Source organism: Dendropsophus ebraccatus, chromosome 1 (genome assembly GCF_027789765.1).
Source record: "Dendropsophus ebraccatus isolate aDenEbr1 chromosome 1, aDenEbr1.pat, whole genome shotgun sequence".
Classification (NCBI taxonomy): Eukaryota; Metazoa; Chordata; class Amphibia; order Anura; family Hylidae; genus Dendropsophus; species Dendropsophus ebraccatus.
In genome coordinates, this window is record NC_091454.1 from 207,963,102 (window position 1) to 207,987,941 (window position 24,840).

Consider the following 24,840-nt stretch of genomic DNA (forward strand, 5'->3'; position numbering starts at 1 on the left):
CAATCAGATTCCAGCTTTCATTTTTCAAGGACTCTGTGAAGAATGAAAAGTGGAATTTGATTGGTTGCTAGGGGCAACTGAGCCAGCTCTACTTTAAAGAAGCATTTCACAAAAAAATTTTGAGGGGTCCAATCATTTTAGGCATTTTTGGTTCTTTGGGCTGCCTGGACAATTCTTATTTTCATATCTCCAAGATCTGACTGTGAATGTGTCACTATATATTACTGGCTGATCTGGATAGCTACAGCAATAGTAATAATAACATGTATTATAGGCTACAGGGGTCTCTTCAAAATATTATAAGGTGACACTGGACGTCAGAAATATGAAAAGTTATGTTTATTCCATTGATTTCACACGAATTAACAATCACAGCATCTTTACTTAAATTAAACATATGTGAATAGATTGACAAAGGGGTGTGTCCTCCGTAGTATGGCACCGTTGGCATCAACCCTTGATGGAAAGGAAAACTCGCTGCCATATATTTTAGTGGTTATTAGAGTCAGGAGGCTAAAAAAAAAAAAATTAAACATTTACTTCTGAGTCTGGAAATTATAATTGCAGGGTTAAAGGAGAGGTCAGGCGAAAATTTTTATTAAGGCTTCACTTCCTGGATAACATGGTGATGTCACTTCCTGGATAACATGGTGATGTCACTTCCTGGATAACATAGTGATGTCACTTCCTGGATAACATGGTGATGTCACTTCCTGGATAACATGGTGATGTAACTTCCTGGATAAAATGGTGATGTCATGACCCGACTCCCAGAGCTGTGTGGGCTGTGGCTGCTGGAGAGGATCATGGCAGGGGGACACAGGGCACTGGAGGGACACTGAGCATCCCCCTGCCATCATCCTCTCCAGCAGCCACAGCCCACGCAGCTATGGGCAGTACAATACTTAAAATTTTTTGACGGACTTCTCCTTTAAGATTATATGGGTACTCCGGACTTGTCTCTGCAGTGATGCCCGCTCAGCCAATCACTGACTGAAGCAGGACAACAATGTGGCCAGTGATTGGCTGAGTTAGCTGTCACAGCCAAGATGAGACCGTTTAAGAAGTAGCATTCAGCATGGCACCCGAAGACATGACAGGAGGACCCCTGGGGGTGTTGGTAGGTAAGAATAGGACCTTTATTATTTCCTATGCAATAAATGAAGAAATATACCCCTTTAAGGTAATCTATTTTGTGTAACATTAGATTATAAAGTAAATAGATGTAGGCAGGTTTGCTTTTCTGATGTTCTTGTGTGACATGTTACTTCTATACCTCAGCAGAGAGTAGGATATGAGACAATACTAAGACTTACTGGTTTTAGAGTTGTGGGCACAACGCTACCAAGTACAGTGTCTGACATGGACGTCTTAGAATAAAAGCTGCAGATTCCTCGGCTGTATTCTTCCCGCACCTGTAAATAAAAGTAAGACAAGGAGAGTTATATTCAGAATCCTCCTTTAAGAAAAGCAGATCATGGAGAATCAAAGGGTGATGACAGTCGCATGACCTGGCGGTTGAGCAGACAATGGACAATGAAGATGTAGACTCCTTGAAGACTGTTGCAGATGGTGAAGATGTAAGACGCAACGATGGAGTCAGATCCGAACTGAAAGAGGCCGATAATCCATGTACAGCCAAGTATGAAGAGCTGGGACAAGGCCTTGAATGCCAGGAGGCTGCAGGGAAAGTAAGGGTTATATTATGTCATTGCATTTTTTTCACATTTAACATCAAATATTACCCTTAATTGTGGCAAGCTCCATCATCCCACTCCTCATATAGACCTTAAAGGGGTACTCCAGCGTGGGGGCACTTTTGCGCTGAGACCGGGGACGAGGTGGGCGAGGGAAAAGACGTCTACTCACCGCCAGCGGCGGGTCCCGCATCGCGGCGGTCCGGTGCCCGCTTCCGGGGTGTCTGACACGGGCCAGAGACGTAACGTCTCAGGTCCGCTCAGCCACTCAGGGAAGAAAGCGGAATCCCGCGTCAGACACCCGGAAGCGGCCAGGAACCGGGCACCGGACCGCCGTGATGCGGGACCCGCCGCTGGAGCCGAGGAGGTGAGTGGACGTCTTTTCCCTCGCCCACCTCGTCCCCGGTCCCAGCACAAAAGTGCCCCCACGCTGGAGTACCCCTTTAAGCCATCTTTTCTGCCTTTCACCCCATGGGTATGCCCCAGATCCCAGTGAGTAGGACTAGATGAAGTTCTCTGCACAGAAGAACTTGGAGAAAGCGCAGCCTAGTGATTAGGGGGTAACACAGAGGTCACTAATGCTGGTTTTACACACATCCAGCAGTTTTTTGGAAAACTACCACTTCTCGCGGATAACTTGCTCGTTTCATAGACTCCATTCTACGCCCAAAGAATTGACATGTGACAAAAAACGCTTTTGTCACATGTCAATTCTTTGGGCGTAGAATGGAGTCTATGAAACGAGCAAGTTATCCGCGAGAATTTCTCAGTGTGCATCTACCCAAAGACACATCAATTCTTTGGGGGGATTCCACTAGATGAATCCTATAGAAGTTAATGGAGCTTGAATTCTGTTTGAATTCCGTTTGAATTCTGCTCAAATTCGGCTGAACTTTAGCTCCTATTCTGCCAGAGCTGAATAGGTGAGGAATTTCAAGTAGAAATCTTTCCTCTTCAGTTTCTCACCTATTCCTCAGTGTGCATATACCCATATTCTATAGCAGGATGCTACATAGAGCCAATGTTAAAGAGGGTTCTCCAATTTAGAAAACCCACCCCATATACATTATCAGTAAATTCTGTTAAAGGAGCTTTTCCATCTTGCAAAGTTACCTTTCTGATCATAAGCATCTGACTACTTGGGCTCCCCGCGATCCCTAGAAGGAGGACTCTTTAAGGAGTCTTCAAGGAGAGGCACTTGTACATTTATTCTCTTTTGGAGCTGATGGAAATAGGCAAAAATAGGGTTGAGCTGTCTCTGTGGTTTCCACTGAGAATGAACTGAGTGGCGCAGTCTATCATCAGATAGGTATCCACTATCATTACCAGTTGGGTAACCTCTTTAATAGTGGGGGATCCATGCTCAGAATCCTAATCTCTTGGTCGTAGTTTAGAACGGTAACAAATAACATGTCCTGTCCTGGAGGACCTGTATTGTTCTACAGTATCCAAACAACCCACTGATTTCAATGGACACTGGGTAATGTTTAACATTCCCAGTGGTGGCACTGAACCCCTTGAATCAAATGTGAAGCTTAACTCTATACTATTTAATACCGACTAATGGACATTCAAGATTTTTGGGCTCACCGGGTATGCGTTAGAGTGGAGACATTGGAGTTTAGAGATGCCAACGTCTTCTTGAGGAGCCAGAATGTGAGGACCAAGAGAATGAAATTAATCTAATAGGAGAGTTATAGACAAGAGGAAATGAGTTACCAAGATATAACAGGATGGGGTTTTCTGATTCTGATACTATATACTCACAGAGATGAACATGCAGACCGGACCGAGGAAACTCCAGATGTGACTAACTTTGAGCCAACAACTAAAGACAGACAGAGAAGAAACCCAAGTGGTCATCATCTTTATTAGTGGTCACCATTAAGTCTGTGTTTTATATAAATTGGAAGGAAGACCAGAGAAGATGGAAACTTAGGGCCATATTACATGTAGCGATGTAGAGGAGGAAGAGCTGTCAGATTAGCGCTTACTTCCTCCTCATTCCCCACTCACTGCCTGTGCTATTACATGCACAGACAGTGAGCAGGGAGGAGGGGGCGCCCATGGGAAGCTGCGGGAGGGACAGCCCGGATGATCTGAAGATAGCAGTGGTCTGCTACCGCTGCTGCTCTTGCTAGTGGCAGCGTCCAGCAGACCATCGCTATCATGATCAGGGTTTTTCAACCAGTTGAAAGACCACGATCAGTAATCGGTCAAGTACATCCAATAACTGTTTTGTGTAATAGGTCCATTAAAAAACATCCTCTAGCATGGCACTGGTGGTGGTAGGTAGCTTGAGACTACCTGAGCTTGGATCAGTGATGTTACTTAGCACGAGCAGCAATAATCAACCCCCATAGATGGATTCGGCGGGCGCTGGATCAGTTCCCATTTGGTACATCTAAATTTTCCCATAGTCAGTGATGTAACTTACTGTGTCTCCCCACCATAGGTATCTGGATATAGTGATGCTGATATAACCATTATAATGGCAGGGATCCCAAACCCAATCAAACAGACATATGGGAAATAAGAGCGCTGAGACTTCATATAATTCACAGCTTGTAAGTTTCGGACGGTCAAGAAGAGAAGGACGCTTTCCAGAGACATCCAGCAGAATGCGCAGAGGAAGATGAACTGTAGACTGCCGGCAATCACCGAACACAGGATCTGAGATACAGATAGTGAAGAGTTATATCAGGCTGCGATATCAGGTTATAAGCAGTGATGACGTTATGTACACACCTGTTCAGAACTCAGCGCGGTCCTCTGTGTGTAACATATGACCAGATGCCATATGTTTTGCCCATGATTCAATGCCTGAATTGTGTGGTGACTGGCAGGTTCAACTTCAACCATCTGGTTTCTTCTGCTAGCCCTAGGACCGTATTACATGGCCCGATCATAAATGTAAACGAGCTCCGATCTGCTAGAGCCTATTACACAGATCGACTACCGTACAGCAAGGGCTGTATATATATACTGTTAGAGATGTCCGTGCAGCCCTTAAAAATAAAGTTCATACATACCTCTCTCGCTCCCTGTTGCTTCTGCCTGCTCTCCGGTATCTACCCGGTTTCTGCCTGCAGCCGCCATGGCAACTGCAGAGCCGGCCTCTGAAGTTAGACTGAGTAGTGATTGACAGTTGCCTTCTCCACTTATTGCCCTTCCCTGGCGGCCTGTGTTCTTTGAGGTCTGGATGTCAGAGGGCTGATCCAATCACTCCCTGGAGAAGGACCTTGACATCTCAAGAAGTTTACTTGTTCTCTGGGACATTGCTTGGGCAGCCCATAGCATATAGCAGTAGTCTGCTGCCGCCACCGCTCCTATTCCACGGAGCGACGGCAGCAGACAGCTTCTATATGATCAGCTATATGATTGCTGTTATATGACTACAGCGATCAGCCGACATCGTTCATGTTGGCTGATGATTGTGTTCTTTTACACAGGACGATTATCGTTCTGTGTAATAGGGCGTTTACTCAGCATAAGGACTGCCATCCAGTCGCTTGAAGCCTAGAGCAAAACCAGAAAGTAGGCAGGGACAGTGTTGAGGGGGGGGGGGGGTCTAGCGCTAGGGCTCGCTCTGTCTGTCCCTGTATTCTATGCAGGTCCTTGTTCCCTTACAGATGGTCTATTTGCCAAGAGGGTACAAGAACTGAAATCTCAGGTATACCAGGCAAGGCTCTATTGGAACTTAATGGGAACTGGGTACAAAAATGTAATTGGTAGCACATTTTTTGTGGAAAAATATTTAGTAGAACTTATTAATTTAACCCTCTGTTCATTCTAGACTTTGGTCTCCAGTTGGTGGTCCAACTCAGTGATTGGCAACCAGGGCCGGCGTCAGCACCCGGCTAAGTAGGGCAAATGCCGGGGCCCCCAGCTCCTCTAGGGGCCCACTCCCGTTTGTTACTACATTTTTTTTGTTAGTAAAAAAGAATAAAAAGTGTAGTAACAAAGGGGACTGGGCCCCTAGAGGCCGCATGTGACAGTTAGGGGCCCGCCGATCCATACTGGGGCCCCCGAGCACCTGTCTTCCATCACAAATCTTCCCTACAGCCGAGTAGGAAAGAGGACCTTTGAGTCTGAAGGACCTTTGATGATGTCATGGGTCATGTGATCGGACACATGACCTGATAGAGGGCAGCAGGTAGGCTCTGCAAACTAAGTGTCCTGTATGTGCTGGTTCTTCTACTTGTTTTGTGTATAGAGGTCCTGCTGTAATATATCTATATCTATTACAGCAGGATATATATATATATATATATATATATATATATATTACAGCAGGACCTCTATACACAAAACAACTAGATATCTGTATCTATCTATCTATCTATCTATCTATCTATTTCCCTATCTCCTATCTATCATATGAACATGGTGAGACCTCTAGTTCTCCTATATTCAGGCCCTGCAGTGATATACAGTGTGTGTGTGTGTGTGTGTATATATATATATATATATATATATATATATACACACACACTGTATATCACTGCAGGGCCTGTATATAGGAGAACTAGGGGTCTCACCATGTTCATATTATAAATAAATATATATATATATATATATATATATATATATATATATATATATAATGCTGGTGCTTCTAGTTCTCTAGTATACAGCTCCTGCTCTGTGTGTGTGTATGTATATATATACCTACACACACACACACACACACAGAAGGAGCTGTATACTAGAGAACTAGCAGCACCAGCATGATATATATATATAATCCTGTGACTGGGTCTGACTCCTCTAGAGTCCTGACTACTGCAGAGATCAGGAGATACAGGAGGAGAAAGATATGCAGCAGCCGCATGTTTCTTCTGCTGCAAATCTTTCCTCTCCTGTCTCTCCATGATTTGCTCCTCAAAGGGGCCCGCCGAGGCTCTGTCGCCCAAGGGCCCACAAAAAGCTGGAGCCGGCCCTGTTGGCAACCATCTCTGTATGCAGGACCGCCCACTAGTCTCCTAAATGTAGAATAAGCAGATTTTAAATGAATAAATTATTAGTTATATAACCTTTTCTCACAAATAATGATATTTCCATGCTGTTACTCGTGCTCTAGAACATGCTGCCTGCTGACTGAACTGTATTTTCAATGAGACGCATTAAAGTATCTGAAACTAGACAATGGACTGTGGTCATACTGAAGCCTGAAGAACAGTATTAGCTCTAAAATTCCTGAAAAGTATAAACCAGAGTTACCTTATTCCAGGTTTGTTCCAGCCCCACCAAAAGAAGAAGTTGGCCCAAGAAGAGACATCCGCAAAGAACCATTAGAATAGAGGTGTGGGCACTTCTCAGAGACCGACAGAGGGAGAAGGTGAGAAAAGAGAGAAACAAGCAGATGAGAGATATACTGAGGCCAATGATGGAGATCAGTCTCAAGCCGGTGTCCTCCTGTAGATGAGAAAACAATAAGAGGCTTAGAAACTGTACTTGAAGAGCCTTGAAATGGTTTTCTATAGAACAGTATGGAGGAATTTATTAAGACTATCTTAAGCAATTTAAAAAATTTTGGCCATATTCCTCCTGTGATCCTAGGTCTTATCACACCAAAGACATATGATTTTTCTCTTGACGAAAGAATGTAAACCAACAAATACGAAAACATTGAATGGCTGGAAAAGTAGCCAGATGGGGAGACAATCAAATGTGGTCAAGCTGGTGGGACTGTCGAAAAGCAAAACTTAAAGGACCTTTTACCAAAAAGACAACTTATGACTTAACACCACATGATAAGTGGTAAGTGTCTGACCAGAGAGGGTATGACTGCTGGAACCCCGACTTATCACAAAAGTGCCCACCTGAATAGAGCAGCGATAGAGAAGGTGCACTGCAACATCATTCAAAATCCATGGGGTTAGTGATGATAATGCTGTACCAGGCTATGTTGCGTAATCCCATAGTTTGAACACATCTAACTATTACACATTATACAAACTATACGATGTCTACTAAATCACAATAAACAGGTAATGGGTCAGCCATTATAATTACATCACCTGGATTTCAGTGGGTGCCATGATGACAGCAAAGGTGGAGAGATGTGTGCAGACGCACTTTGTACTCTTCTCTCGCTGTGACTCCTCAGTTATACATCCACGGGTAGACCAAGCTTCATTTTCTGTGTCCCAGAATACGCACCGTACAGTGTGGGAGGGTTTTACAGGCTATAGAAGTAGGCAGATATACAAGGTTATTTTATATCTCACACTTGGATGTATGGATAAATCATTTTGCTTTGATACGGTTTTATGTTCGGTGTATAGTTTTGAATAAAGGTTGAAGTTTTTCTACTTTAATCAGTACTGGATCCATTCTCCTATATTTGGTGGTTTCTGGACTTGAACCTTTTGTGCTCCTAAAGTGGTTGGTTGTTAGAAGTACATGTAGACCCTCACTTTCCACTCCAAAAAGTTACTCTGTCACTCCGGTCAGACAGGCTTGCCTCTTTCCTAAAGATTATATAAAAAGTGCTCAAGGCCTACTTGTGTTCCACTGCAATGGCCGTCACAAGCTCCAAGCTCCTATTAGATCTCCTAGATTTCCTGGACAAAGTTAGAAAAATTCTTCTATGTGATTATACATGAAGATAGCCCTTCATCAGATTACATCTCCTTATAGCCTTTAAGAGGAAAGGTAGTCATAATAAACCCATGTGGGCCTGTATAAGGCCCACTGTACCTCTCTGACATTGCTTATTCCGAAAAACAACCTTGGAATGTGGCATTGTGTGGGGCACATATGCCAATGTTTGGACTAGCTACGGCTTTGTGGCAAACAAGGAAATCAAGCTTTCAAAGTGAAGTATTAGTGACGATGACCCTGATCACATATACATGGTGGTAAGTTCTTGTACTGACCATCAGATGTTTCAATTTGAAGGTCACCGGAGGGTCCAGGTTGTCGGTACTGGAACTTGTGATGGCTCCACCAACCACTAGGGAGATCACTTCTTCTCTCATTGATTGACCAGAATCCCCAAGAGCGGCAAGAATACTGCCATTTACCCTGGAGCTTAGTCCTCTGTATGAGATAAACATGGCACCACCTGGTAAACACATAACAAAATAAACATCCCAATCAAGTAATATAAGTGTCTATCCAGTACAGTGCACTCCACGTTTACCATCTATGGAGTTTACAACTGGACATGGCACTTCCATTATGTTGTCTTCGACTCTTAAGATAAAGTAATGTCTTTTACCACGATCGTCATCGGAAACCTTCATTTTAGCCTCTATAGAAGATAGGAAAGAAGACCTCACATGGTGAATTGCTCTTAGATATGGGCACTATAACACTCCCTCCTTTGTATATTACTAGTCAACAATGCCACGTCAGTACTCTTATTACCACACCTTTACTAATATGAATCCAAGCCTAGCCTTAGGGGGTATGTGACCTGCATGTACTACTCGTCACTACTAAATAGGTGCCCAGTGGTTTCAATGGCCTGATGGTGAACCTATGATCCAATACTTGATGCCTGAGCCTGCAGAAAGGCAGTTATATTTGGGCATTATATTGATAAGGCCAGCGATGCGATTTTACCTACCTGCACCGTACCTATATGAATACACATATATATAGGCCTCTTGCTCAGAAGCTCCAGCACATTAGAGAGTCCCTGATAGGGTTAACTTATAGTTGGACCATTTCTTACCTTGGAAAACTTCTGATATGGACACTAGAAAGAATGTTTTGTCTCAAGAACTATTTCCCTCAGAGACATGTTTATCAGCGTCCAAGGCCGTTCTCAGAGGAAAGTTGCCTGTCTGTTACAGTGGGAATAATGTGAAAGTATCATTGCACAGAATGTATTGTTCTAACCTTTTTGAATAATAATAATGAATACTAATATAGATGCCATTGCGCATGACTGAATATCTAAATCACTAGCACCGCCTCATCTATGTCTTATTAGCATTTGTTACCACCCTATATTTTATCTGTCTATAAAATGTGATTACCATAATAAAACTTGGGCCATTTTCTCCAGGCTTATAATCATGATACATTGTCTTATCTGTGTCCATGACGTATAAGTAACGAGCTGGTAATACTGCAGGATTCCAACTCTAGATATAATTAAAAAACCATCCTTTACCTGGGTTTTTGGCTTCTCTCCATAGAGAGAGGTCAACATATAAATTTAACCTTAACATTTGGCGCCCTTGGCAGGGACTCAGCCGCTTGCAAACTAGAACGCAGACTGACGGGATGTGGTGATTTATCCGTCATCGGACGCGCAGATATAACTGGCCAGGTAAGAAAGACTTTCCTTTCTTACGTACTATCTGCGCCTCAGGGGAACGGATCTAATCAGATTCCCGTCACACCTGTGTTCTCTATATATGTTTGTAAAGCTGAGTCTATTTGTTAGACAAAGAACTCTGTAACCCAGGATAGGACAAGGTTAAAGTGCTGCATTGCCGTCGCAAACTGTTGTGTGATTGAGATAAGCTGTTGCTGTATTTATGCTGAATTAAGGAAAGGGATTGCCGAACTTATTCACTTCTGCGTCCTTACGGGGAGGCTGTGATTAATGCTTAACCCTTGTAATACAGCATGGCATCGAGAACAGCTGCGAGGTCACAGACAGTAGGCATATAACTTTTGGAGTGAACGGGTTCCTGATAAGTGATATCTGTCTCGAGCAGCGGGAACAATACTTGTATTGATCCCATTATTTGTGCTTGTACTGTGGTAGAGAGCAGGTCAGAAGATCTGTGACTTACCCCCTTGCCCCCTAGGAGGAATTAGCAACGAGGGACAGTAGGTTGCTGTAGTGCGTCGCCATAGTGTGTCACTGTGACGGCTGGGCCTATAGCAAGGTTGCTGTAGTGCGTCGCCATAGTGTGTCACTGTGACGGCTGGGCCTATAGCGGCTGTGCTTGTTAAAACCTAAGGTTTAGGTTTCGTTCCCCAATACGCTACCTAGGGATTAGCTGAGCAAGGATGAGACAGTTATTCTCTAAAAAAAGGGATCACCAGTCTCCACAAGAAGTTTATGTGAAGCTGATGTGAAGTTAAGGAAGATAGCGATGGGCATGTAAAGATGCAGTGCAAGATCTAGAACAGATCTTTAGGAGGCTTGATATGAAGGCAGATACATGCCTTAGCCCCACCAACCTCTGGCTCTCTGACCAACACCTGGGAAACCCCTTACACTCCTGTGCACACTTATTTTTGCCTTGTGGGTAGGTAACCAGACCTACATGTAACATGCAGGGCAAATGGGTCCTTGAAATTTCCAGGAATCTTAGGGGTTAATCGAAGTACTATCCCTAAGGGGGAATCAAGGATTAGAGTTCTAAGAGAGGAGGGTGTGGAGTAGATAGAGAGATGAGAGCCAGAGGGTCAGACAGAAGGAAAACATTTAGGATAATGGGTGGGAAGCACAGGTCCAGCTGGGTGGACATGTGCCGGTGACCAACAATATCTAGATAAGACAGAATATTGTAGTGTGTGTGGCAGACCCAAGCCACATCATTATGTTACACCATTGTACCCAGTTTATATCTGTATACAAACCCCAGATCCTGCGAAAAGCCTAACCTCAAATAGTGTATATTGCCATGTAAGTGTCTGAGTACAAAGCCACGTACTCAGACAAGGAGAACAGTCCAGCTCATTGCTAGATACAGTACTGAGAGAGCTGAAGAGGTTAATTAATGCTGCGTAGTGAAGCAGCATACAAAGTTTTTTTTGTGTGTTATTTGTTATGTTTTGTACAAGGCCATCAACCAGCTCTGAGAGCTGCAGATCACATGCAAGCAGCATTAGAAAAAAAAAAAAAAAAGAATCAGAGCTGTTAGTGTAATGTAATGTACGCTCCTACATTATACTGTATTTCAGCCAGTCTTACTAAGCTGGTGTTCCCCTTTAGAAGTATGTTACGTGTTACAAAATGTTGATCATTTTCTGTTGTCCCGACCGTGGAACATTTGCTTATTTGTGTACGCCACTTTTCTGTAATCAGCCCTCAAAGATGGCGACGGAAAGCCAAACACTCCCCATATCATCCACGTCTCCATTATAATTGTGACGTCTCAAAACCATGCCCTAAGCCAACACCCCTATATCCGGTTATCTAGTCCGGTGGCCATTTTAACTCCTGGCATTTCTGTCCTCCGCCCATACTGCTTAGTGTCACTGAGGGGGCGGGCACAGGACTCTCCGATAGAGTCTAACAACTGTTTTGCACATTTATTAATGAATATTATTACCTGATGGTGAAGAAAGTTAGACAAAGGTTTGTTGGAGGGAAAAGCAATGAGACTGTTTGAAGGAGCTGGGTCTATTAGACCTATTAGTGTATAAGATTGTTATACGGAAGTGTCAGTAGGAGTCAGAGAGAAAAAGTACGTTTTATTAGGAATGTCAAGAGAAAAGTGATAATTGGTAAAGATCAAACGCAGAATTTTGTGCACTTATTAAGAACTCAATGGTATAAGGAGCCTGTAGTAACTTATTACTGTAACTTACACATTTATTTAAAAAGTATATATATGTATCCCAATATATATTGTAAGCAGATTTTCTTTAAGTGTGTGTCCCCAATGTATGATATTTCAAAGAAGAAGTAGTTTACTATAGTAAAATATATATACTTCTAAGGAGTAGTAACTTACTACTGTAATATATATTTCTATGTAACTTTATTTAACAAGTCTTTATATATATATATGTGTATATATGTGTACACATCTATCCTAATAAGTTCTACGCAAATTGTTTTTTTTTCCTACTAAGTTATAAGTATGTGTGCCACTGTCCAAGGTTACAGTCTGGTGCATAAGAGCACAGCGCTGATATCTTCTGTAACTTCAAGGATGTTAGAAAAAAAAAGAAAAAAAAAAAAAAAAAAACTTCCAAGAAATTTTAACTCTTGTATCTATGATTTTACTGCTCACTGCTCAAGGTTAGAAGTGAGGTACAGAGCGTTCTGTTTACTGATAAGAGCAGCGTATGGAAGGAATATTCATTTCAGCGAATTCATTTAATTTTTTTAATGTTTTTATTTTTAGGGGTAACAGTTTTGTGATGATTATAGCAGACTTAGCTCATGAATATATATGTACTTTTATCCCTAGTAAAAACCAAACCCATGTCCATGGCTCCAGTCTGCACTCCTTATGCCCCCCCAATATATATATATCTTGTGCTAAGTGCATTGAATCCAGCATCTCTGTTGCCTATTGATGTAGATTCAAATGGGGGAGGGGATAGAGGTGAATGGAAATGGGAGCAGCCCATTTTGATGGAGTAGCCAATTTTGATGTTTTAAATTTTTTTAAACACCGTACAAATTTTTTATTTTTGAATAAGGATGTTTTTGTTACTTATTGTGTTTGATATTTTAAATTGTGAAAGATGAAAATGTAATTGAAAGCCCAAATATTAATGAAAGTTTAAAAGTTTTCATTGTAGATTATCTCAGACTTTTCAAAGATGGATGACACAAGACGCAAGGATATATGGTGACCGCCATGCAGAGTGACGTTCCACTGCAGAAACCGCTCCTGCTATAAGCTGGAGGTGAGGACAATCACTGAGACATGTAGGATGGTTGAAGGTAACTGTGCAGATGTCTATATGAAGCCCACCATTATGGGTTAATTGGCAAATTAGAGATTTGTTTGGTCCCTGGGCTTACCAAAAAGCTGCCATAGAGCGGCTGACGCAACGTTCACGCTGACAAACCCTGATGCCAAAAAGGGTGATGGATGATGGATAAAGCTGGTGATGCGGTGGTTTCTGTGCTCTTCCCAAGGTAACAGTGTACAAAGCGTACAAGGGAATGGGGAGATGTTTCCAGTCTCTTCCTGAGGTAACCGTACATAGTGTACAGGTGGAGGAGGAGATGTGGATCTGTTTGTTTTTAAGTCTTTTCCAGAGACAATCAGCAACAAGCTGTGAGACCAGCGGATGGAGAAGAGGTACAGGGTGAAGATGGCATCCAATAACTATTTGCCGCCTGCCTTGTATCCCACTGTAAGTTATCTGACAAAACCAGCAGAAGGAAGCCATGTGTAATGTGATGTAGTATCCTCACATTGGGCGGCCCAGGGGACAACAAATATAGCAAAGAGGGTTGTGTAGGGCTGTATTATCTACACCTGTCATAACCTACTGTAAGTAACACCGTAAAGTGCCTGTCTGCATAGTCTGTCATCTTCCTGCCTGTTTTAGGGAATGTAAGTGGACGTCATCCACCTGCCACAGGTGGCCTATACAGGTATGTCCTTGTCTGTATTGGTGTCTTCTTTATAGGTCAGCCAAAACTATGGGAGACGACAAAGCCAATGTCTGAGGTGATATTAGTGGCCTTAAAAGAAGCGATATAACTGAGGCCAAGAATCCAAGTGTCTGTAAAGAGGCCTGTCAGTCAAAAGATGGGTTTAAGGATAAAGGATCCATACCAATGCTACTATTACAAAAAGGATCATATGATATATATTATTCTCATAAAAAGGCTTTGAAACCTTAGGTGATGTATCGTTTACACTTTGCTGTTATTTCTATGGTGGTTATTTTATGTGTAATATGTGATGATCTCAGTGAAACAAGAGACAATTCAGTAGGATCCAAATATTATATCGGTAATAAGCGCCCAGTCACTTCATATTATTGGTGTATGTATAATACTATATGATTATGTACAGGAAGAGATGTGACCATGCGACCAGTCATTAGTCCTGTGTGATCTAATCATAAAGACGTTTTCTAGGTACAAAATGAAGTAAAAAGACTAAAAAGAAGTGGAAATTTTTAGAATCCCTTACTGAAGATTGTGAATTCACTAATTGGTTATTATAAGTGAATCTAGTGGTTACATAGTAGGTCACATTGTGGAGATTTTATTGCATTCACCTGTTATGCTGTTTTTGGTTTATGTATCAATCAACTTTTCATTTTGCTTTTGCCATGAGATAAGATTTGTTCACATCTAAACTTTTTATTTTCAGAAACTTTTTAAAGTTAGTTTTTGTGACTTTCCAATACCCACATGATACCAAAGTGGTAGAGTCCTTGTGATAGAGTCACGTCTGTTATATACAGTGAAGAACTTATTGTCTGATCACTCAGTGTCACAGGGAGACGTAGGAGTGACAGGAGACTAGTTAGGTTCGGGACGGAGGATTGTCTTACCTTTAAAGCAGTTCTACGGTAAAGGGACCTAGAGAAGGGGGCTACATCTGTAGTCAAGATTAGGGACAAATCTTAGGGACAGGAGTGATGAGACAATAAGGTTTGGTTATTTTGATAAAATCCGGAGAGGTATTTGTCATATACATATATTAGTTTGGGTATTGATAATAAGCTTTTATTTGTTTTGTTGTAACTAAGCTGTATATTGATGTATACTATACAGACTCGCCCATTGTTTAGTATTTTCTTTCGGTTATTGCAGATCTTACTACCACATCTGCTGTAAGTTTGTTCCGCCATCTATAACTTTCAATAAAACGTATGGTACTATTTTTGTCTATCCTATGGTGATGCCCATAAACTAATGGGAGTCCTTCAGGGTCTCTTCCAAGTGGTCTTATGCATAATACTGATCTGTTTTTCAGTAAAAGTGTTCATGTGTATTTTCTCTCGTATAAAACCTCGACAAACAGGAAGAAGCTTCACCCTCATATAAGAGACTAACGTTACTATGCTTTCTTTCTCTTATCGGTTCTCTTGAATCTGTGCCGCCTGGACATTTCTGGAGGTTGGATGCTGTACTAGTACTTGGAGGATGTTTTCACCTGTGGTCCCTTGATCAACCTGCGACTGAGGGTGGAGTCCTTAAAACCTCCGGCTACGACCCAACCACCAGTGATGAACCATATCCATGCTCCACGGATGTCAAATGGGGGAATGATAAGGCCAGCGATGCGATTTTACCTACCTGCACCGTACCTATATGAATACACATATATATAGGCCTCTTGCTCAGAAGCTCCAGCACATTAGAGAGTCCCTGATAGGGTTAACTTATAGTTGGACCATTTCTTACCTTGGAAAACTTCTGATATGGACACTAGAAAGAATGTTTTGTCTCAAGAACTATTTCCCTCAGAGACATGTTTATCAGCGTCCAAGGCCGTTCTCAGAGGAAAGTTGCCTGTCTGTTACAGTGGGAATAATGTGAAAGTATCATTGCACAGAATGTATTGTTCTAACCTTTTTGAATAATAATAATGAATACTAATATAGATGCCATTGCGCATGACTGAATATCTAAATCACTAGCACCGCCTCATCTATGTCTTATTAGCATTTGTTACCACCCTATATTTTATCTGTCTATAAAATGTGATTACCATAATAAAACTTGGGCCATTTTCTCCAGGCTTATAATCATGATACATTGTCTTATCTGTGTCCATGACGTATAAGTAACGAGCTGGTAATACTGCAGGATTCCAACTCTAGATATAATTAAAAAACCATCCTTTACCTGGGTTTTTGGCTTCTCTCCATAGAGAGAGGTCAACATATAAATTTAACCTTAACAATATGGTGCACCAAAACAAGGTCAATAGAAGGTCCTGTATAGGACACCATTCGATCTAAGGCTATGTGTTCATAGGGAGGTTTGAACACATCTGAGGAATAGGATGTACCTACTCATATGGGGGGCATTGGTGAACTGTTGAAGGTTGGTAAATAACCTGTATCATACTGATATACATTTCCTACCCATGAAAAAAACTATTTATAATCCATGTTTATCTTCTCACCAATTTCATCAGAGTCTATTCGCTCATCCTTAGGGTTTGTAGAGAAAGAGGCCAGTAGCGAGATCTCCACATTCTCTATTATTGCAACAAAAACGGTTTGGAGGGCAAAGAAGTCCAAATTTTCCAAGGAAGTTTGATTGAGAAGGTCAATGATCTGAGATGCCACTTTCTAGATGAGGAAATATAGACTATTCAATGACTACTGGCTGTATTGTAGATGTCACAAGTTGTTGTACCAACTACATAGCGGGATTTAGGTCCATTTTGATGGTTTATTGTACCCAATGTTCATGATCCAAACTAGTAAGAATCAAGAGTGATGACAAACATGGGCCGATGGCAGCCAAATAATATTGTAAACAAGCGCCGATCTGCTAGATTGGCGCTCGTTCATTGGGCCTATTACACAGCCGGATAATCGTTTACAAGGGCTGCATGGACATCGTTAGCAATGTCCGTGCAGACTTTGTCTAAACAGTTTTTACATTACCTGTCCACGTTCCCGGTCTCCTGCTGCGCTCTGCCTCCTCCCTGATCCCGTGGATTGAGGCTTCAGAGAGGCCTGTCAGAGTTGACAGCCGGGACCCCCGAAGCCAGTGAGCTGCCAGGCTTGAAGGGGGGGTGGAGGCAGAGTGCAAGAGGAGACCAGGAACGTGGATAGGTAATGTAAAAAATTTGGTTGAATTGTCAGCCACTTGCCGCAAGTTACTGCTACATGTAGCTATGTGCGGTAAGCGGATGATTTTAGGTCTGGACCTAAAGAAACGATCAGTCAATGATCATTTCATCGACCAATCATTGTCTCTATTACACGTAGTGATAATCAGCCGAATCACGCTTATTGCTCTGTGTAATAGGGCCCTAACTGTGCAAGGACCGGGGCTTCAGCAGCCCTGTAGTTGTCGGCACAGCCATTGGCGGCAACAGATGGACCATGTCATCCCATAGCTCATTGTAAAAATGTTAAAAATACATTTTTACATGTGTAGTAGCACACTCCACATATTGCTTGGAACAAAAAGTAAAAGTCACCAGCTAAATAACATTTTTGGTATTGCAATTAATATTGGCCCCGATATCATAGATTTGATATTCAGTTGAGACGCTAGATTAAATTTATTAGAATATTGTATGAAATTGCATGTTCTACATTGTCTATGGCTACTTCTAAAACTGCCCTGAAAAAAAAGTCTACCAGAAGACAGCCCCATTTGGAATTGACTTTGGTGAAAACTACTTGCCGTCAAGGTCTATTTCTTATGGGATGAGTGAAATATATAACCTATAAGGTCTTGATGATATGTCCTGTGTCTAAATCGTCACATCAATTATGGTACACAGGAAGGTAGGAGACTCGCTTCAGGATGTGAACCTAAAAAACTGTAGCCTGTTTCCAGACTGTAGAAAAGTAACATGACTTGCTATGGGAGTAGAGGTAGCAGCACCTTGGTTATGGTGCCAGAGACGGCCTAAGGTGCAATAAAAAAAACAAGTATTAAAAATGGTACATGGTAGGTGAGAACTTTGCTATACATTTTGCATTGTGACCCAGAAGTTACTTTCTAGCCTACTCCCGGCAGGGCCGTATTAACAGCTGCTGCTGCCCTAGGCACTAAACCTGAAGACGCCCCATCTTCCTTCACCCATTAGCATCATGATTTTCTAGATTCTGAACATCATATTGAAATCTGATCAGTCTAACCACCCCCTCCCCCCTCGAAAAGACACCAGATTTACTGACAAGTCTGAACGGGAGGTGTGAGACTAAAAAAAAAAAAAAAAGTAGTTTCCTTCCCCTTGCTTCCTGGTGCTGCCCCCCTTCAAGGTGCTGCCCTAGGCACCGGACCACGGGTGCCTAGTGGTAAATACGGCCCTGGCTCCCAGTGTCCGTCGGATGGTGTCACCCTGCTCCCGATGAGGACACTGAAGTTGGGCAAGAGCGCCTTTTGAAACCACCTCCTTTTCTCTCCATTGGTGTTGGATACAAAGAAGAAGAGGAAGTAAGGATGGTTCAAATCTTATCATTTCTTCGCTTACCTGGACAGTATTGCTGAGATTTCTCTTACAGGCATCTTCCTTAATATTCAACATGGATTTCAAGAAAGTGCACACAGGATCCTATAGGAAAATTAAGAAAATTAACCAGGGGGGCTTACAATGTATTACCACAAAATGATTTCCATCTCCAGTATACTTCTAGTATTTTCTTTTCTTAAAGTGAAACTAAATGGAAAAAGGGAAAAAAAGAAGAAAAAAGAGAGCGGCCCAGCACCTTGTGTAAAACCTTAGTAGGTGGGACAAGAGCAACCGGTGATGTGGAACTGCTCACTTATTTGCCCTTTGGGCTTTGTGCATATCACCCGTCATGATTTGTGGGGGTACCAATGTCTGTATAGTCTACAGGATACTGTATGTGTTGTGGCTGGGGAACCGAGGACTGCTGAAGCTGGTAGTACACAAACAAGATGCTCCCAGAAAGGTCCCGTATAGACGATATAAAATAAAAAAAGAAAGGAAGGTTCTTTTTACCAGCGCTGTCCAAAGAAATGCCCACGATAGCCAGAGTCAGGGAAATGGAGTTTATTGCTAATAGCCAGATATAACGCGTTTCAGGAGCTTGACTTCCTTCGTCAGATAACATGTGCAGTGTCCCAGAACAGCCCTTCTTATGCTCATACTTTTATTATAACCAGTTCTGTTCTGGAAAGCTATGGTCCACTGCAAACTGCGTGTATTGTGTCACCCCTGCAGTATTCAGGTCTGCTATTCCATTCATTTATTCCATGTATATTCAGGTATCAGTGCCTAATGGTATTATGTCGCCTCCCATTGTTCAAGTATGGTACTTCTCATGTATATTTTTCTGTTTATGCCTAATGGTGTGATGATGCAATGGCTGGATGTCACGTGACTGTGCCCTGCTTCCATGGTAACTCCAATGGTCATCGAGCTTTTGGCTGGGGTTACCATGTGACTTCTTGTTCTACCTCAGTCTATCTCCTGCCCCAGAGGGGATAAGGTGTGTTGCTCTGCTGTTCCTGTCAGTCTTGTCTTGTCCTCCACCTTCAGGAGACAAGTTCTGTGTCTGTTCTCTCTCCCTGCTAAGAGAGAGGCCTGCGTGTGCTCTGCTGCTCCAGTCCACTGGCTGTGTTCCTGTCTCAAGTCTCAAGATTCTCATCTGGGTGTCGATTCTTCAGTCATTCTTCAGTTCCTCTCATCATCATCTTCTCTAATCATCAACAGCAAGTATTTCATTCAAGTCTCATTCCACCCAGCATCTCAACTTTAGTTTCACTACTACTCCCATCATTCAGCACGCTACTCTCACAGCCTATTGCAGCATCACCCATTACTCTGCTTTATTCAAGTTTACCTTATTCCCAGTTGCATCCGGAGAGACTGTTGCTACTAGTTACCACCGTTACAATAAATATACAACTACCGTTGTTTCTGAACCTTGGCATTGGTGTGATAATTGGTGCCCTGACTAAGGACAACGAAGAATCGCATGCCCAGTATTCCCGCATGGTCAGGAGCCCGGTTTCCAGCTGTATCACCCTCGTGCCTACACTGTGACCACATTATCCAACAGCTGCCCCGGTTCCTGCCTGTTAGCACCATCTACACTCTGGGCCTGTATACAGTTATCAGCTAACATACGTATTTAATAGCATTACATACCGTGTCATTATGATTTTCACACTTTTCCTGCTCAGGTTTAATAATTTGACATCGGTCATTAACTGCGAAGAGAGAAGAGAGTAATGCGTTACATTTACTAACACAGCTCATTCTGCATATATTTTTATTCTACGCATGGGCAGGAAAATCTCTATTTCTTCCCAAGATGGTGGTTTCACAATGTGCTCCACCATTCTCCAGGCCTCCTGGCATTCATCTTCTGTTACTCCCATATATATGGAATTGCCATGGAAATCAATCTTTGTCCTGATCTCAGAATATATGGGTACATTTGAATATTCAAAAAAAAAGTTTCCTCACTGCTCCTTTTTCAGAAAAAAGAAGAAATCCTGAAGTCACATTTTACTTGGCATCTTACACATGACTAGAGATGAGCGAACGGGGTACGGGTTTGAATCGATCCGAACCCGAACATTCGGCATTTGATTAGCTGGGGCTGCTGAACTTGGATAAAGCTCTAAGGTTGTCTGGAAAACATGGATACAGCCAATGACTATATCCATGTTTTCCACATAGCCTTAGGGCTTTATCCACGTTCAGCCGCCACCACTAATCAAATGCCGAAAGTTCGGGTTCGGATGGACTCGAGCATGCTCCAGGTTCGCTCATCTCTACACATGACCTAACAAATGGAAGAAATCAGTGAAAGAATTAACATCTCGCACTGGGATTCTTACTTTTATGAAGTTCTCACCTGGTTGTGCTGACATTGTTACTGGTTGCGTATGCATTCCCGATTGCGTATACCCTCCTGGTTCCGTATATCCTCCTGATTCCATATAACCGCCTGGTTGCGTGTATGTTCCAGTGTTTCCCGTGTTCACACTTGATGTCAGAAGTGGGCTAGCAGTCGTAACTAAGACTGATGAGAAATAAATATAAATGTGTAAGTATTCTGACCCATGTTGACCACCAAATTCCCAAAGGAAGTGTATAAAATTTTATGAAACAGTGAGTGAATGGTTTTTTTTTTTATTTGACGGCTTATCCTTAGGATTTATCCATTTCAATGTATGATTGGTGGGAGACTGCTATGATATCCACCATTTAGAATGATAAAGGGGCTATAACACTGCAGATAACACCCTAACCCCTTTATTCTGTTGATCAATGGACATCCCCGTAGATCATACATTGCTAAGACCTACTATTGAAAACTACAGAAAAACCCTTTAATTTATATTTGAACATTGTTATACAGCTTACTTACCTCCACATGCTTATCAAAGTAATACGGGAACTTCCTTTCTGTTTACAACCATTACTACACTGTCAAGTACTGGACCTGCACTGGAACTGCTACGAAGTGTCTGTTGGCCAACGTCACATTATCATGTATGCTAAACCGCATTTAGTTTTTTCCAAACAATGGTTCTGGTCACCATGTACAAGCTGCGCACACATATGTCAACATGGCCACCAAGCAACCAATGGACCACACTGGATGTCCTGTTTTTTTCTGTATCAGTGGGAGAGACTGTGCATGCAGCTTCCTGCAGTGTTCAGCTTCCTGCAGACTGCTGTACAATACAGGGAGTAACTCCCTCTGCTGGCCCTGAGGTAATCCTGCAGCATTAAAACAGTAACAAAAAACAGAGGCTGCAAAAGTACATACTGATGCAGTGTGTGGAGTAAAATCACATGTGTACCCGAGTCAGTCTGTCTGCTGAATATGTTCCTCACTGTTCCTAAAAGGTAAATCAAAGTTTCCCTCTCATCTCTCATCAATAGAGATAAGTGAAACTACAGTAAGTGCCCTTTTGCGAAACACTTGGTATGACCAACATTACTGAGCCCAGACTTCTTAATACCCTGTGGCCAGATTCTTACCTGTGCATGCATAGAGTCCATTTTCATTTGGCTTAGTAATAAATCCAGCATAACAGGAACATGGGAAGGGTTTTCCTAATTGACAACGTTCTGGAGGATAAAACGTATGAATCAGACAAAAGTATGGAAAATGTGACGGGAATAAATACACAAATAAGCAACATGGATAAAAAAAATCCATATGTAGTTATACATACCTCTCCGCGCTCCCTGATGTCCTGCTAGCTTCTGCCTGCACCCCTCAGTGTCTGAAGCAACAGACCAATCACTAGCTATGGCACTGTCCTGGTGATTGGCTAAGCGGCCTGTCACTTCAGAAGCTAGCAGGACTTCAGGGAGCACAGAGAGGTATGTATAATTTCAAGGGCTGCACGGACATCGCTAAAAATGTCGCCAATGATTGTTATTAGAGCTGTTTACGGGGATGTTAGGAGTGTGTCCTGAAATGTTACCAGGGAGCTGACTATAGCTGGTACATATGTTCATGACCTTAGCGAGACATTGAAATTAACCCCTTGGGAGCCATTGTTTTCTCCCTAGAAAGATTCTTTAGATAATGGAGGAGATTTATCAAACATGGTGTAAAGTGAAACTGGCTCAGTTGCCCCTAGCAACCAATCAGATTCCACCTTTTATTTTCCAAAGAGTCTGTGAGGAATGAAAGGTGGAATCTGATTGGTTGCTAGGGGCAACTGAGCCAGTTTCACTTTACACCATGTTTGATAAATCTCCCCCAATATTTCTAGACATTAATTCTAGGGTTGTAACTAAAGAGGTGAAGACGTAACCGCGGGGATTCGAAGGTGCCCAAAGGCCTCTCTGCCAGTATCAATACAATGCACCTCGGTTTTCTCTTTTTTTAGCTTCTTCTCTCCCTGAGATCACTGATCTATTTACCATGGTGGTCTAATAGGTATTGCTCCCGCCTAGCCAGAATCCTACTCCACACTGATGAGGAGCAACACCCCGAAACAGCTGTCGGTGGATGGATACCCGGCCTTGGTTTTTCCCTTGTCATATATTTAAACTTGTTAATTGAGTTGGATATTGACTGAAAGGGACAAGGTGGTTTGGTGGTCTCCTTACCGGAGTCACCCCCTTGGCCAGGTCCTTCCCTGGAAAAATATCCGGCCTGTGTTTCGAGACTCTTAAATAAGGCTTCTTGGACTCTTTTTTGCATATTAGTATTATAAATGGCAAGTGGTAGGCCACAGATTGTGATTGTGTCCTACACAATAATAATAATACAAGGAATAGTCTGTGCACATTACCGAGACACTCTCCCCCCGGGTATGTGATGGTCAGCTTGTCCTTGTCATTATAGTGGGTGCTGTGACATGCGCAGTAGTCGCCATGGTTTGTTTCCTCACAGGTGGAATTAGCCGGACATTGATTCAGAGATAGATCACACTTTGTAAAATTAATGGCTTCAGGAGGAAGGATACGAAGCCCTATAGTAAAGAGCATTCAATAAAGAATTATATATAAACTACAGGTTACAGGATAGAGTTTATAACCTTTATAATATCATCTCTATTATATATCCAATGGGGTACTACGGGGAAAGAAATACTTTTCAAATCGACTCATAAATGACTTCTATTAAAAAATCCTAATCCTTCCAGTACTTATCAGCTGCTGTATGTCCTGCAGGAAGTGGTGTATTCTTTCCAGTCTGACACAGTGCTCTCTGCTGCCACCTCTGTCAATGTCAGGAACTGTCTATAGTAGTAGTAAATCCCCATAGAAAACCTCTTCTGCTCTGGACAGTTCCTGACATGGACAGAGGTGGCAGCAGAGAGAACTTTGTCAGACTGGAGAGAATAAAACCACTTCCTGCAGGACTTAAAGCAGCTGATAAGTACTGGAAGACTTGAGATTTTTTAATAGAAGTAATTTACAAATATGATTGAAAACAATTCTTTTTCTCTAAAATATCCCTTTGAGGAAAGATGAGAAACTGGGAGTATGCATGCGCTTCAAACACATCTAGAGACTTCAGACACATTTGTGTGTTTTCTGGATATTTTAAAGGATCTTTAATAAAGCTTCTACGTCTTTTACTGAATCACCTGCTTTTGGTTGGTGACGTTTCTCCGTGTGTGGATCAGTGAACAGGTGGGTAAGCTGGCCTAGACTTTCTACGGATCCTGTGTATTCACTGCATTGGCATCGGTAACCACACGTACACATGCTAATAACACATCACAGACTTCCCCTAAAGGAAATCCAATGCAAATGCAAAGGGACAGTGACCGAGTACCCAGTTATCTGTGCTAAAAACACTAACATCCTACTTTGTGCTAAAACAATTGGAGTGTAGTGGATTTGGAGAAGAAAGTGTTCATGTTGTTTCAGGGACTACAAGGGGACGTTTATGAAAAACGGTGTACGAGTACGAGTCTTACATAAAGCCCCGCCCCTTTTTACCCGACCAGATTTATTAAGAGGCACACGCCTAATAGTAAACCCATCCGGCCCTGTATCCGGCGTAGGCAGTCAGGTGCAGGAGGAGGCCACAGCTCCTCCCTGCCCTGTCACGCCCCCTTCCCGTCCATTAGGTGCGCGGAGGATATGGCAGCCATACGCCAGGGAGAAGAGGAGGATCTGTGGCTTTGTCCTGGTGTACGCCCCGGCCGTAGCCGTCATGAATCTCCCTCCTTGTGTCTCATTTCTGCACTTTGCACTTTGCCAGTGGTTGGGCCTACAGAGGAACATCAGGTTATCAACACCATGCTGCCATGTGATTTATTTGAAGAACTACTACTCCCAGCTGCATCGGCTACATCTTTATTAGGCCATGTGCAGACATCGTAAGAGACCGGCTGTTCCGTGCAGTGGCGGTCTTT

At 42.5% G+C, this 24,840-nt stretch overlaps 1 protein-coding gene across 1 annotated transcript; it reads right to left on the reverse strand.

Moving 5' to 3' along the window:
* Positions 1-324: 324 nt before the first annotated feature.
* On the reverse strand, positions 325-24,184 carry LOC138784241 (adhesion G protein-coupled receptor E3-like). The gene is made up of 17 exons (XM_069959749.1): positions 24,064-24,184; positions 23,263-23,442; positions 21,992-22,081; positions 20,856-21,023; positions 20,141-20,202; positions 18,497-18,577; positions 16,460-16,628; positions 8,848-8,958; positions 8,582-8,769; positions 7,721-7,888; positions 6,921-7,115; positions 4,135-4,370; positions 3,465-3,525; positions 3,288-3,379; positions 1,512-1,680; positions 1,317-1,415; positions 325-513 (listed from the first exon to the last, which is right to left on the reverse strand). The coding sequence occupies exons 1-17, from the start codon at positions 24,182-24,184 to the stop codon at positions 490-492; spliced, it is 2,214 nt and encodes a 737-aa protein (XP_069815850.1). The 3' UTR covers positions 325-489.
* Positions 24,185-24,840: the final 656 nt, after the last annotated feature.

Coding starts and splice junctions, on each gene's coding strand:
- LOC138784241 (XM_069959749.1), bottom strand. CDS start 24,184: ATGTGTACGTGTGGTTACCGATGCCAATGCAGTGAATACACAGGATCC. Junction 23,443..24,063: donor ACGTCACCAACCAAAAGCAG/GTGATTCAGTAA, acceptor TCTTTACTATAG/GGCTTCGTATCCTTCCTCCT. Junction 1,681..3,287: donor TCCACTCTAACGCATACCCG/GTGAGCCCAAAA, acceptor CTTTCCCTGCAG/CCTCCTGGCATTCAAGGCCT.